Source organism: Coregonus lavaretus (genome assembly GCF_964263955.1).
Source record: "Coregonus lavaretus genome assembly, chromosome: 11".
Lineage (NCBI taxonomy): Eukaryota > Metazoa > Chordata > Actinopteri > Salmoniformes > Salmonidae > Coregonus > Coregonus lavaretus.
Window position 1 is genome coordinate 37411835 of NC_139998.1, and position 15114 is coordinate 37426948.

At 44.1% G+C, this 15114-nt stretch overlaps 2 protein-coding genes across 2 annotated transcripts in view; both read right to left on the reverse strand.

Moving 5' to 3' along the window:
• Positions 1–1073: 1073 nt before the first annotated feature.
• Positions 1074–2093, reverse strand: il17c (interleukin 17c; the record flags this gene model as incomplete). Its single annotated transcript, XM_084171073.1, has 3 exons — positions 1074–1332; positions 1653–1906; positions 2067–2093. 3 exons carry the CDS (start codon positions 2091–2093, stop codon positions 1074–1076), a joined length of 540 nt encoding a protein of 179 aa, XP_084027199.1.
• Positions 2094–3914: 1821 nt separating this feature from the next.
• The window catches only part of zc3h18 (zinc finger CCCH-type containing 18), a 35509-nt gene continuing 24309 nt past the window's right edge, over positions 3915–15114 (reverse strand). Inside the window, exons 10-19 of the mRNA XM_084171643.1 lie at positions 11479–11667; positions 11198–11329; positions 10915–11010; positions 10002–10553; positions 7757–7867; positions 6867–7060; positions 6501–6730; positions 5750–5849; positions 5363–5462; positions 3915–5023 (exon numbers count right to left, since the gene is read on the reverse strand). Coding sequence (XP_084027769.1) covers positions 4816–5023; positions 5363–5462; positions 5750–5849; positions 6501–6730; positions 6867–7060; positions 7757–7867; positions 10002–10553; positions 10915–11010; positions 11198–11329; positions 11479–11667 — 1912 coding nt within the window. The 3' untranslated portion in view covers positions 3915–4815. The remainder of the gene's footprint in view (positions 5024–5362; positions 5463–5749; positions 5850–6500; positions 6731–6866; positions 7061–7756; positions 7868–10001; positions 10554–10914; positions 11011–11197; positions 11330–11478; positions 11668–15114) is intronic.

Genomic DNA, 15114 nt, shown 5'->3' on the forward strand with positions numbered 1-15114 from the left:
AGCAGAGGTCCTGTACAGTTTTTATTTCAAGACCCGATACTCTTTTGTAGCCATGCTGCTAAAAACAAGTCGCCGAAATTATACGTTTTCATGTGGGTAGCTCAGGAGTGGATCCGATTGGTTATAATTTAATAGATCTGAAAACATAAGAAAGGGATAAAGAATTGGCGGACGCCTACAAGCAATTCCAGCCATAACGTATATTGATCAGTGACTTCAACTGCGCTCATTCTCAAATCTTTATTATAAGAATCTCAATAATACATTGTTGGCTAATGTAATAATGCAAGGCTGTGTGTTGCTTTGTTTAGCCTATTTAATAACCTTAGTATATATTATTTAGTATATAGATTTATCCACCTTTAATCCTAAATTAAACCACTTTGTCTACTGATCAAGTGGCTTATTGGTCAAGCATAAGGAAGATCTGTCATTCTTGAATTTGTAGGCTGGCCTAAATAAAGCAAGATGGGCAGATATTTCATTAGCAATCTTTATTAAGAAAACAACAATACAATTCCATAAATTATGCTACATTTCTATAAATCACCCACGTACAATTTGTCAAAATCAAAACTGATGAATAGCCTAATCAAACGATTATTATAGCAGATGTCTGAAAATTCGAATATTTACCATTTCCAATTTTAACAGAGGCAGCTATCTAAAATGTTTGATTATGGTGATGGGACAACAGGAACAGAAGAACAAAAGTCACCAAAATTCATAGATAAATAAATAGTTTGAGAACATAGTTTAATAAATAGTTAGTCTCTGAAACCCAGACCTATGAGCAACAGCCGGAACATTGGTACATTGTGGGAGGAAACCCGTCTGTTTAGACGAGACTAATAAATAGTTAATAGATAATCAAATAAATACAACCTTGCAACACAAATACTACATTAATTTATCTAAGAGTGTCATGTAAAAATCCATGTATTCTCGATAGCTTACAATCCATAAGCATAGTGTTATACTTTCAATAACTTAAGTGCATTTTAAAACAAACACAACAAAATGTGAAACATGTCACTACAGTTTGTCTAAAAAAATTCCTCTATGAGAGGCACTTAATATGTCCTGGCCTTAACGCAAGTGCAGGCAATGGGCACTTTGACAAAGTCTGATGTGAATGAGTATTTTTCTGGGTTGTTCGGGCATACGGTCTTTATCAAAACCATCTGGGATTGCACTATCGGCACAGAGTTATATCCATAATCTTCGTATTCGGCGCTGTGATGTCCGGGCCCTTTGACGATGATACATCCCTTGCATAGACATTCAGCAACAACAATCTTCTCAGGGAATCGTCCCTCCATGATATCGATACTGTGAGAAAAGTGACATTCCAATTATCCAAATAGCCAATTAATCAATTAATAATGCTATTCAAAAATGTATTTCCTAGCCATATGGCATGCACATTGACACAAATTATGTTATTGTCCGACTGAGAATATTACGGCTGCATGGGTATAATTGTAGCCTCGCGTACGAACCATCCTGATCTCGGAGCTCACGTTCTTTGCTCACATTCTGTGTCGCGAAACAGAATGTGAGCTCGCGAGATCAGGATGGTTCGTACGAGGCTATAAAACTGTTAGACCTATCCAGAAAGTATTTACTTGGAGTAGAAAAAGATGCCTTACCTGTACCGCCAGGGGGAGACTGAACGGTTGTTGTAGTCTACTGACTGTGAATGAAGCACAGCAGGGCAGGTCTTCTTCGTACCCCGTTTGTGATACTGTGTTTCATCAATATGACCGTCTGTCAGGTACCGGTTTCGGCGCAAGATCTTAAGAGCTCCATCCTCCAGTTCTTCTGCACTGAAGCATCCCTTATGCTTGTGTGCCTCTGATGCCCAAGTCAATTTAGCAATAAAAATACCAAGTAAAAGTAGAGTCTGCAAAGGATTGAAATAAATTAATAAAAACGAACATAACTACATTTAGAAATTACCATTTGAATAAGGCCAATCCAAAATGATGGATAAAAATGTAACCCAACATTAATTCAGGTGTAGCTACATTTCATCCAATCAGGGCAGTCAATCTCTCACGTACCTGCATAATCTTGAATAGACCTGGCATTTTCAAATATCAAATATATATTTGTTAGTAGAGGAGCCCAGGTGCTTATGCTCTGTTTGTGCCATAATGCCAGTGATCCTTCAATTTATAGGCAAGTCTACTTACTACCTGCTTGGGGAAATCCGTATGTAGGAGGAAATGGAAATCACTATATTCAGTTCCCTGCTTCCTCTTTCCTACAGTGAGTGTCCCCACTGTCAGGACTTGGCTTGTGTTTACATCAGCATTACATCACCTGTTATTACATTAATCCATATGAGCTTGTGTACACACATACATACTCATCCATATTGATTTGATTATCTGCTATAATCAATATACTGACCATAGGCCTACTATCAGACAGCCTGCATCCCTTGACAGACAGTAATCTTACTGATGTTTTCATAGTCAAGACAGAAGCTAGGAATTATGAAGATATGTAACAAAACTGTTCATTTATACACACACTGATAAAACGGATCAAATCTGCATCCAACAATAAATGTAGCCTAATTTTGGCCTATCCTACTACACCTTCTCATGGGTTTCTACCAATAATAAATGTAACCACATACTGTATGCAAAAAAATTAAAGGGGGAAAAAACTGTAAATATATTTGCTCATGTTAAATTCAGCATGATAAACGGAGCATGATGATTGATGAATTCTCATTACAGTATATTTACGTAGCTGCTTCACTAGACAACCTCATCAGCCTTCCTACAAGGTGAACACTTTCTCCTGCAGCCTGGATCTTCCCACTCTAATGCAATCAATGGTTTTATCACAATAGCCTCATCTCTCCCTGCCCATCTAAACTGTCTGAGCCCTACCCTTACTGAACAAGGAGATGCCACGATTCCCGTAAGTATTTTTCATGTGTTTTTCCTGATTGAAACCTTTCCAACAGAGTTGGTTCTAGAAATACAAGTCAGTTACAAAGAAAGCAGATAAGGCGTTTGTACAGCAGTGAGAACTGGGCATACCAGTAAGTATACATTATAATGACAAACATTATCAGGCGAGATTGTCAAAATGACAGGTATCCTCACCATCAAGCCAATAAACAGGCAAAGAGAAATCTGGAAAGGACTCCACATGGTTTCAGTAAACATGCTTCATTATAAATAGGTATTGTTCTTTGTGATATAGTAGAAGTTCCCTCTATCTGTAAGCTAATGAGCAGGCAGTGTATGGGACTTTTAGTATGCAGAATAATCACACTGTATGCAGATAGACTACTAGAGCATGTGTTCTAATACATTCATGATGAAACGGACCCTAGACTATCAGTCTGCTTACTGATTAACATGTCTGAGAGATACAAATTCACATCTGCCACTCTGAAGAGGCTCAGTGAAAACTGAGATGAGGAGTCCAATAAGGGCAAGTACCATGAACTTTCCAATGATCAAATCCCTGCCCCGAAGAACAAACATGTTAACTCAATAGGACTTGTACCATTGAACAGTCTTCTACATGGAATCACATTTGCCTACAGTCTCATTTCCAGAGTAATTGCCTGAATCCTCAGCCCAGCCATTGACTGCCAATGGAAAAGCACCAAATGTCATTGGTTAATCAGAATGCATCTGTGATGTCCTTGCCCCACCCAAGCAAGCATAATGTGTCCTGACCATTAGCATTCATAAGATCCGCAGTAATCATGAGAAACCCTAGTTTTTCAAATTATATTTAGTAGTGAAAATGTACATAAACATGCAATACATTGCACTTCATCTCTTGTGAGGAACAATAGAAAACAAGTGATTGATGGATCCATTTATCAAATTCATGTAGGATTGTGGAGAAGGAAGAGACACAACAGATGGTTTCTCTTTATCAAAATAGTTTATTTAGAAGCCTTTTGTCACAAAAGCAAGACACACTCCTTATTCTCCGGTGTCCCCAATCCATCTCTCATACTCTGTCAACTAAAAATGTGGGACAAATAAAACACAGTAAATTACTTGAGAAGAGCTAGAGATTCTTTTGGTAGATTAAAAAAAGCAATACTTCACATCACTATCAATTTGTTCTCTACAATCATACACTTGAAAAAAATGGGTGCTTGTCAAATGCTCACTATTATTGTACACGGTATGTAAAATGAACACTAAGAGAACACAACGCACAGACCTAGAACAGGAGAAGTCATTGGTTAAGACACGACCACCATGAAAAAGAGGTCCTGTGAGCATGTTTCTCATTCTGAATGAATACAGATGAATGTTTGTACAGAGAACCAGTTGGGAGACTAGAGGCAGTTTCCAGGATCTTCAGAACTGAACAAATGGGGCAAGACCAGCACTCGACCCCACAAAAAAAAAATCTAAGACATGAGAGAGATAAGAGACAGTAAAAGGGGCAGACAGAGAGAAACAGAGTGTGGATCAAAAGTATATAAATTCACCTTATCAATGAGACACAATGGGAAGATTGTTCCTTCTCACTAAATAGACAAGAGCGAGCAACAGTGACACCCTGCTACTACTTTTGTTCAGCACTGTAAAATATATTTTAGACAACCTCTCTCTGAGGGCAAACAAGCAGAAATGTTTTGGTGGCCATTTTGTTCAGGAACAATTACACAATGGCCTTTACATTTTGGGAAAGACACCTTTTTTTTACATTTCCAGAGAACGCTAGGCTTCTTGACAGGTATTGGTGACTTATGTCCCTTGATGCTTGATGTTGCCTGGGCGACTTGGGTAGACAGGCGGGCGGGCAGGGTGAGGGTTATTTCCCTGGGATCTTGGCCCTCTTGCGGGCGATGGCATCCTCCACAGCTTTGAGCTGTTTCAGCAGCTCCTCACGGCGGGACAGTGTGCTGCTGGGCTTGCCAGAGCCTGAGCCTGGGCCGCCTGGGGGCTGCTTGCCTGAGCCCGAGGACAACCCCCCTGGACCTTTCCCAGACGACTTGGGTGGTGGGGACAGCGGACGTTTTCTAAAGAGATAAATTACATGTTTGGGTTTAATGCCACATGCCTATGACAATTTACAACGGTTATCATGTGGATAAATGTACCTGGATAGAGAGGATACGTGTAGATGTATAAATAGTGACATCATGGTCACATGCCCTGTGTATTATTGGTGTATATCATATACTTCTGGGGCTTCCATTTTTGTGACTTGTTCCACATTCAAAACAAAGGCTTGTGGTTACTCTAACATCCTAAAATGACATCACTACTGCAGTGGTGAAGGGCAGCACCAACAAAGAGGTGGTAGGTTGTGGTTGTGTGTGTAGTCTTGGATGAGAAGCAGCACAGAGGGCACCTACCTTTCTCCCGGTGGTGGCATGGGGCGAGGGCCCTGGCCTCTGGGCCGGTCCATTCTAGGAGAGAGTGGGGGCCGTCCAGGCATCCTCCTGTCACCACGACCTGCAGGACATTGACGGGAAGTTGATTACATACAGCAGGGAAGTGTGGCCTCAGATGAATGACTAGGTTCAACACAGACAGCTTGTCTCGGTCAGTCTAATCTAGTGTGGCTGTGTAGCATATAAGAAGAACAGATAATGCAGCCTACTGCAAGGTTTCTCTGGTAGTTGGATTTCCACATTTGGTATACCAAACCACATCTTTGTGTGTGTGTGTGTGAGTTCCTTGGGAAGAACACATTATTCATGTCAGACTAAGGCGTTTTCTGGACAGTTTGAGGCCCTCACCTCTCTCAGGAGACAATGCTATCCTCTTGCTGAGTGGAGAGGTAGGCCTGTCCTTGTCTGAAGGCATGTATCGCTTCCTGTTACCCCGCTCTGCCTGCTGCTACAGAGTGAGAGAGAGAGACATTGTTAGTCAGACAGTTCACAAGCAAAAATGCAAAATGTAGTACATTAAAATGAGATAAAATCACATTTGCTCAATGTTCAATGGTGGCATTCAAATAATGTGTGTATATACACAGTCTACCCAGAGAAAATATCAGCGATACCAAAAGTATGGTATACAGAGGCTTGATATTACTACATCTAGTTATTCAGTCTGACTGATAAGAGCATGAGGAAGTCAGACACTTATTACATTGACTGTTCAAACTGTCCTTCCCCAAAGATACTCAGACCTCTAAACCCTGTAATGACATTAGTGTCACTCATATCTAAATTAGTGTTGTCACGATACCAGTATTGTCCTTGGCAAAAAAAGAAAACATGAAGCAGAGTGAACTCTGTGGTCATTTAAAACCTACTTTTGTAAAATATTGTGTGCTATAGCTTGCAAAATAAATAAATGTGACTCTGGGTGGCAACATAAGGCAGTTTTTTCCAACATTAGGACCATTTCCCTCGATACTAGTATCGTGACAACACTAATCTACATATTCTTACGAGTAATTCAGAGACTCATCACTCACAACCCAGTCTATTTGGGTTGAGGTGAGAGCAGTTTACTTTCAACAGTAAATCCAGCAGTAGTCACCTTGTTGAGAAGCGTGAGTTTGATGTCTTTGTGCTGGCCGTAGCCTCCAGGGGGTCCCATGGGGGGACCGTGGGGTGGGTGCATGGGGTGGCCGCCAGGCCCGTGTCCCCTGCTGCCAGGCCCAGACCTGGGCATGGAGCCGTGGGTGTTTCTGTGAGGGAGGCCTGAGGGATCCATCTTCCTCCGGTCCTCTCTGGGGGGATGGGGCTCATCTTTCTTAGTGGGCTTCCCTGTGGAGAGCAGACAGTATACATCACTAACATACAACCCATAGAACCACTAAATGCTGTCATTCTGTGATGACACGTCAACCACAATACAATCCAGAGTGAATCGCAGAGTCTATGACAAAAGCCTAGCTGCTACCTTTGTCCTTGTTGGGACCCCTGTCCCGTGGCGGGCCCCTCTCCTTGCGGGCGTGGGGCTGTCCGGGGGTGGGGGAGCAGGAACTGGCTGATGACACAGGGCTGGCCAGGTCAGCGTACATGTCATCTGAGTCAGCGCTCCTCACTGAGCTGCTGCTGGAGGAGGCCGAGGACACACTGCTCACACTCAGAGACCTACACAGGGACCACACAGGACACAGGGAGAGACTCAGTGCTGTGTCACAAAAACCTGTACACACACTAACTCATACTAAAGGAAATATTGACCGAATATTGATATTTGTAGTGGGGGAAAATGTTTATTTAAGGATGACAAATTATGATTAAAACACACAAGAACAGAAGGTAGTGAATGAGTGGGTGGTGGGGCAAAATGGGGGTTAAGATGAATCACAGTTAAGATGAAAGAAGAGAGGGGCAGATGTACAGGCCAGGGTAATATAGATGGCAGATAAAAATTGACATAGTACCTGGATTTTCTAGGTAGTTGACCAGTGGATAAATAGCAAAGAAAAACAAGAAGAGAGAAGGGATTCAATAAAATGTCAGTTTCAAAGTGGTACCTGCATCAAATCAAATGTTATTTGTCACATGCGCCGAATACAACAGGTGTAGACCTTACCGTGAAATGCTTACTTACAAGCCCTTAACCAACAATGCAGTTCAAGAAATGGAGCTAAAAAAATATTTACTAACTAAACTAACGTAAAATAAAAAATAAAGTAACACAATAAAATAACAATAACGAGGCTATATACAGGGGGTACCGGCACCGAGTCAATAAATCATTTCTGAGGCAAAATACTCTAAATTGTCAGCTTTTAAAGCAGTGTAGTGAAAGTTAGTGGAAGTGGGATCGGTTCTTCCTACCTGGACTTCTTGGATCCAGAGCGTGAGATGGAGACAGAGGAGGAGCGGGATCTGGACCGAGAGCTGGAACCAGAGTAACTACTGCCACTCACACTGCCACTGACTGTCCGCCTGCAACAGGGGAATAGAGAGAGAGAGGGGAGAGAGAAAGATGCACATATTTCAGTGAACGAAGAGATCATCATAATTTTAATAGTAGATTGTACATCACAGTAACAACTAATCAGTCCAATTGCATACTTGGCAAGGCGTTATAGGTCACATTCATTAACTGAAAACAAACTGTTGTCCCTGCAGTGGAGTAGAGTGGTGCATCACAGATTAAGGGAGATTTCCCTCAGAGCAGGAACAATAACTGTGTTCATATGACGCCACTAACATCAAGTCACGTCGTGACTGACTACACAAGTTCACCTGAGAAGAAAACCTAGGAAATAGCCTACAACAGTCTTCAACCTACTCCTCTTGCAAAGGGAACCTCCCAGCGGCACATTAATCTCTGAGTGACAGAATATTTTGTTAAAATTAATGAGTAGTGCCAGGTTGTGGCTGAGCTGTGTGATAAATTACATGGTTTTAATGTGATCTAAACACCCATTGAAATAACGTAATTTCTTGACAGCCGTTAAGATGCACACACATCCATCTTGTACCCGTCTTACTTATCACCATTTCTTAGAACGATGGGCATAAACATCAGAAGTTAATAGAATGCGCAAATATCTTTACTTTACTACTTTTCACGCCAGCCCTCCATGTTTCAATCACATCAACACTCTAAAAAGAGATTGAAAGAAAAGCATTCATACATTATTCAAAATGTATCCATGGTATGAAATTACGTAATGGTTAATGTTCCACTAAATAAAAGGTGTCAAGGAAAAGTGTCAAATCTTAGCTCCATTAACTATGAATCATTTCTGAACAAAATGACTTACATAAACATGCAGTCAAGTCAATAAATTAACATTTTACAGGGGAGCACAATGAGTCTTTAGAGCTGCAGGACCCCCGGTTAACAGGTTTTACATTAGATTTTCCACAGGGAGAACCACGCCACCCACACAGCGTGAGCCTAGTGCATTCTACCCATGCAGGCAGAGAAACCACAGCCAGTGGCTCGCCCCCTCGCTGTCCTTTCCTACCCTTTTACTGTCCTTCCCCTTCCCCTGACCACAGCACCAGACCTGGGTTCTTCCCCATGCAGGCCCAGACATGGCCATCAGCTGACCCAGAGACAGAGGATAGTTATTTCACCAACACACAGTCCTGCTGATGCAAATCTACCTGCCATACAAAGTGGCATTGTGAGCTGAGGGATACTTGTCGTGCAAGTTCAATAAAAAACCCACACACTCACAAATACGCCCGGTATTAGGCCTACCTGTGACATACTGCCTGAAAATAAGGATAACACCTTAATTTACAAAATATTCAAATGCGATCCGGTGAAGTCTCTAGTTAGTGTAGAGTTCACTGCAATAAGCTAGTAATAAAAAATACAAACTCCTTGATTTGTGGCCATATTTTGAACAATCATTGAACCTTGGTATTAGGGATGGGCACGGTTAATTGAACAAGTGTTCGATTACTTGAGTGAGTGTTCATTTAAAAAAATTAAATAATTGTAGGCCTATTTTAACAATGAAAAAGCTTTGTCTAAATTACATTTAAATTATCCTTGGTGACATTGTTAGCTGCAAGGATGTACCATGACACTTGAAATTCTTAATTTAATAAAACACAATTTAGCTTTTATAACAGTGCGTTGAGCTACTGCTGCGCATTTAGCCCTCCAGTCTGCCCTGACATCGGTACACTTCAAAATATTAATAGCAATTATAGGCGCGCAACAAGACCTGAAACAGATCAATGCAAAACACTCACCAGAAAACCTTTTTGTAACAGAATATCGGTGAAAATCAGACTTCTCTTTCACTTTTGCTGTTAGCCAAAACTAGCGGGGAAATGCAGTCTGTCCGCTGTTTACCTCTGCCATGTGTTTTTGCGTCATTTTGATTGGTCAAGAGCATTTTATTTGTGTGCAGCATTTCGACTATCCAAATATACAAACAAATGTCATGATATCATTTGAATAGTAAAATCATTTCAAATGCCCATCCCTACTTGGTATATCATTGGATAACCTTGATCTCTCAGGTTGGCTCTGTTAATATGTGACAGAGGAACTTGTGATAGACGGATGGCCATCTCTGACCAGTAGAAGTGTGTACTTCTGTCCTACCTCCTGGGTGGGTTGTGCTGCTGCCTCTCCTTCCGTCGGCCCTCCCGCAGGTTGAGGGGTTTGCTTCCCTCCCGAGGCGGCATGGGTCGGCCCCCCTCCCGAGGCGGCATGGGTCGGCCCCCCTCCCGAGGCGGCATGGGTCGGCCCCCCTCCCGAGGCGGCATGGGTCGGCCCCCCTCCCGAGGAGGCATGGGTCGGCCCCCCTCCCGAGGCGGCATGGGTCGGCCCCCCTCCCGAGGCGGCATGGGTCGGCCCCCCTCCCGAGGAGGCATGGGTCGGCCCCCCTCCCGAGGCGGCATGGGTCGGCCCCCCTCCCGAGGCGGCATGGGTCGGCCCCCCTCCCGAGGCGGCATGGGTCGGCCCCCCTCCCGAGGCGGCATGGGTCGGCCCCCCTCCCGAGGCGGCATGGGTCGGCCTCCCTCCCGAGGCGGCATGGGTCGGCCTCCCTCGTGGGGGTTGGCGGGCTTGCCCCCCTCCGGGGTGGGTTTGGGGGGTTTCCCAGGCTGGCCTGGCAGTGGTGGGCTGGGAGCCTTCCTGGGGGGAGCCTTCTCCCTACGAGGAGGGGGAGGTGTACCAGGCTTCAATGGGACGCTTGAGGATAAGAGTGCATTGCTTTGTTGTTTGGTGTGCAGCATTCACACGTCATACTAATGAGGGCAAAACCCATGCTTTGTTCAAGAGACTGATTGACTATAGACTAATACCAGAAGCATGCTAGCTACACGTCTAAGGTGAACAATATAGCATGTAAATTAAATGCAAACTACCCTATTATTATGTAAGACTTTGAAGTATTAATATTGACTCAGTACCTATTGACTCATGAGCCATGAAAGGAAAAGTACAAATTATCTGTGTGAGTTGTGTATGATGAATATACAGCATGTCTATGGATGAATGGGTATGGCTGTACCCTTTCGGCCCTAGGGCTGGTGGGTCCTCGACTTTATCCTTGGCGTTCCTCTGTGCTGAAGGGGTCGGCGATGGAGACGATGAGAACGATCTGGACCTGCAGTGAGATAAACAGAAGCCCAAGATTAATACAACCCTAAGTCATCTCTGTCAGCTATCTTATGGGAGACCATAGGTTATTAAAGGTTACCATATACTCAGTGAATGAGTGTCCTATTCAACAGACAGTGTTAGGTGGTGGTGTGCGTGGACAGACAGACAGGAAGGCAGAGTGTGTGACGGACCTGGAGCGGCTGCCGCTGAAGGAGCTGCGCTGGGATGAGTGGCTGGAGTACGAGCTGAAGGACGAGGAGCCTGAGCGAGACCGAGAGCGGGATGAACCGGAGCCTGTGTAGGAGGAAGAGCGGGACGAAGACCTGCAGAACAGAACCCACACTTAACCTCACTCTTTAACACACACACACACACAAACACCTAGCACTCAAGTAGATTGAAATACTGCAGAAAATAGGTGTTGATGTAAGGCAGAGTACCAAAGTAGATGTAAGGCTGAATTGAAAGCTACCTAGATGAGTTGGACAGTGAGACAGAGGATCCAGAAGGCCGGTGTCGCCGGCGGCCCCGCGGTGGTGACCCAGACATGCCCGGAAGTCTCCTGGGGGATTTGGACCGGCGCCAGGGGTCCTTCCACTCATCTGGCCGCTTGGACATGGGCATCAGCTCCTTTTTGGAAGGCGGTTCCATCATCGGCAGACTGGGAAGAGGGGGAGAGAGAGGAAATAGGGGCAATCAAATTAATCACACGTTTTGCAATAAAGCATCACAAATGAAAGACTGAAATCATGGACAAAAGGCAAATGATGAATGAGGACATTTTGATTCCATTCACTGTTTTCATTCCTTCCTTTACACGCTATTCAGTGACAGGTGTTTTTGTTTGAAGAGCTGTGGTATGAGCAGGACAACATTGTGTGTACCTGGAACCAGTTCATGTTCCTGACAGAGTATGACATACTTGCACGACAGCCCTCCAGTTATTCCCAGGTAAGAGAAACCGAGACACTGATTTACAACATGATGTGTCACAACATTCATGGAGGACATGAGCTGGTCATGATCTAAAAAAACATTCACCACAAATTCAAAAAGTTCTGCACAAAAGACTGTTCCTTGCCACACCTATTTGCGGGTTATACATGCTGAGCCCGCTCCCTGACAGGTCGTCATTGTAAATAAGAATTTGTTCTTAATTGATTTACCAGTATGAATAAGACCCCTTGACTTTTTCCACATTTTGTTACGTTAGACTTATTCTAAAATTGATTAAATTGTTTTTTTTACCCTCATCAATCTACACACAATACCCCACAATGACAAAGCAAAAACAGGTTTTTAGACATGTTTGCATATATATTTAAAAAAAATACGGAAATATCACATTTACTTAAGTATTCAGACCCTTTCCTCAGCACTTTGTCGAAGCACCTTTGGCAGCGATTACAGCCTCGAGTCTTCTAGTGTATGACGCTACAAGCTTGGTGCACATGTATTTGGAGAGTTTCTCCCATTCTTCTCTGCAGATCCTCTCAAGCTCTGTCAGGTTGGATGGGGAGCGGTGCTGCACAGCTATGTCAAATCTCTCCAGAGATGTTCGATCAGGCTCAAGTCTGGGCTCTGGCTGGGCCACTCAAGAACATTCAGAGACTTGTCCCGAAGCCACTCCTGCGTTGTCTTGGCTGTGTGCTTAGGGTCGTTGTCCTGTAGGAAGGTGAACCTTCGCCCCAGTCTGAGGTCCTGAGCGCTCTGGAGCAGGTTTTCATCAAGGACCTCTCTGTACTTTGCTCCGTTCATCTTTGCCTCGATCGTGACTAGTCTCCCAGTCCCTGAAAAACATCCCCACAGCATTATGCTGCCACCACCACGCTTCACCGTAGGGATGGTGCCAGGTTTCCTCCAGACGTGACGCTTGGCATTCAGGCTAAAGAGTTCAATCTTGGTTTCATCAGACCAGAGAATCTTGTTTCTCATGGTCTGAGAGACTCTCAGACTCTCAGGTGCATTTTGTCAAACTCCAAGCGGGCTGTCATGTGCCTTTTACTGAGGAGTGGCTTCCATCTGGCCACTCTACCATAAAGGCCTGATTGGTGGAGTGCTGCACCGATGGTTGTCCTTCTGGAAGGTTCTCCCGATCTCAACATTTTTTTTTCTCATTTTGTCTGTCATAGTTGACGTGTACCTATGATGACAATTACAGGCCTCTCTCATCTTTTTAAGTGGGAGAACTTGCACAATTGGTGGCTGACTAAATACTTTTTTTCCCTACTGTACAACATCTGTAAGGTCCCTCAGTCAAGTCTTTAATTTCAAGCACAGATTCAACTACAAAGACCCGGGAGCTTTTCAAAAGCCTCATAAAGAAGGACAGTGATTGGTAGATGGGTAACAATAACAAATTAGAAATTGAATACATCTTTAAGCATGATTAAGTTAATCATTATGCTGTGGATGATGTATTAAACCAGCTCTGTTAACTTAGCGCCCCAACTGAGACAGCACAGCAAGGTTACATCATGGTAATCTTTCCCAAACATCAGTGGCCATTGGGGGGGTGCACAGCTCAGCTAAACTTCCAAGCTGAGCCAACTGATGGAAGGAAGTACTTAAGGAGGAAGTATTGCACTTGAGACTATGACACAACACTGAGGGAAAACAAATACGTCTATACTCTGTGGGCGTCTCAGTGCATGCAACCTGATATTAGTCACTGCTCAGTGAAAACTGAGTATGTGACAGCGACACTACTATAAATATTAAGCCGGGCGTACACTACACGATTTGGCCCTGATTTAGCTGTCCCAGACAAGTTAAGATCGGAGACAAAATCCTCAAACCAGTGAAGGGACTGATGCCTTATTTACATAGAGAGACACCTCAGTGGGTTTTCTGAGTGGAGCTAGCCGCTGCACGGAACATGGCCACTCTCAATGAGACACTGCAGAGAACATGGCCACTCTCAATGAGACACTGCACAGAACATGGCCACTCTCAATGAGACACTGCACAGAACAAGGCCACTCTCAATGAGACACTGCACAGAACATGGCCACTCTCAATGAGACACTGCACAGAACATGGCCACTCTCAATGAGACACTGCACAGAACATGGCCACTCTCAATGAGACACGGCACAGAACATGGCCACTCTCAATGAGACACTGCACAGAACATGGCCACTCTCAATGAGACACGGCACAGAACATGGCCACTCTCAATGAGACACTGCACAGAACATGGCCACTCTCAATGAGACACTGCACAGAACAAGGCCACTCTCAATGAGACACTGCACAGAACATGGCCACTCTCAATGAGACACTGCACAGAACAAGGCCACTCTCAATGAGACACTGCACAGAACATGGCCACTCTCAACAAAGACACTGCACAGAACATGGCCACTCTCAATGAGACACTGCACGGAACATGGCCACTCTCAACGAGACACTGCACAGAACATGGCCACTCTCAACGAGACACTGCACAGAACATGGCCACTCTCAACGAGACACTGCACAGAACATGGCCACTCAATGAGACACTGCACAGAACATGGCCACTCTCAATGAGACACTGCACAGAACATGGCCACTCTCAATGAGACACTGCACAGAACATGGCCACTCTCAATGAGACACTGCACAGAACATGGCCACTCTCAATGAGACACTGCAGAGAACATGGCCACTCAATGAGACACTGCAGAGAACATGGCCACTCAATGAGACACTGCACAGAACATGGCCACTCTCAATGAGACACTGCAGAGAACATGGCCACTCTCAATGAGACACTGCACAGAACATGGCCACTCAATGAGACACTGCAGAGAACATGGCCACTCAATGAGACACTGCACAGAACATGGCCACTCTCAATGAGACACTCATAATAATAAATAATAATTACAGATACTGCATGTCTGACATGGACAGGATGGGAAAGTTGCATCACGTTTCGTCTGCAAAACTCCTCCCTCACCCCCCTTTCCAAACAAACCCAGAAACTAGGCACTCCTGTCATTGAGAAATAAAACAGTGAAAAAATACATGACTTCCTGAGTGAATGAGTCAATCAATGCTCTGTCCACAGGCTATGCTACAAACTGGCAAAGGAGACCACAATGAAACTCAACCAGGGTTA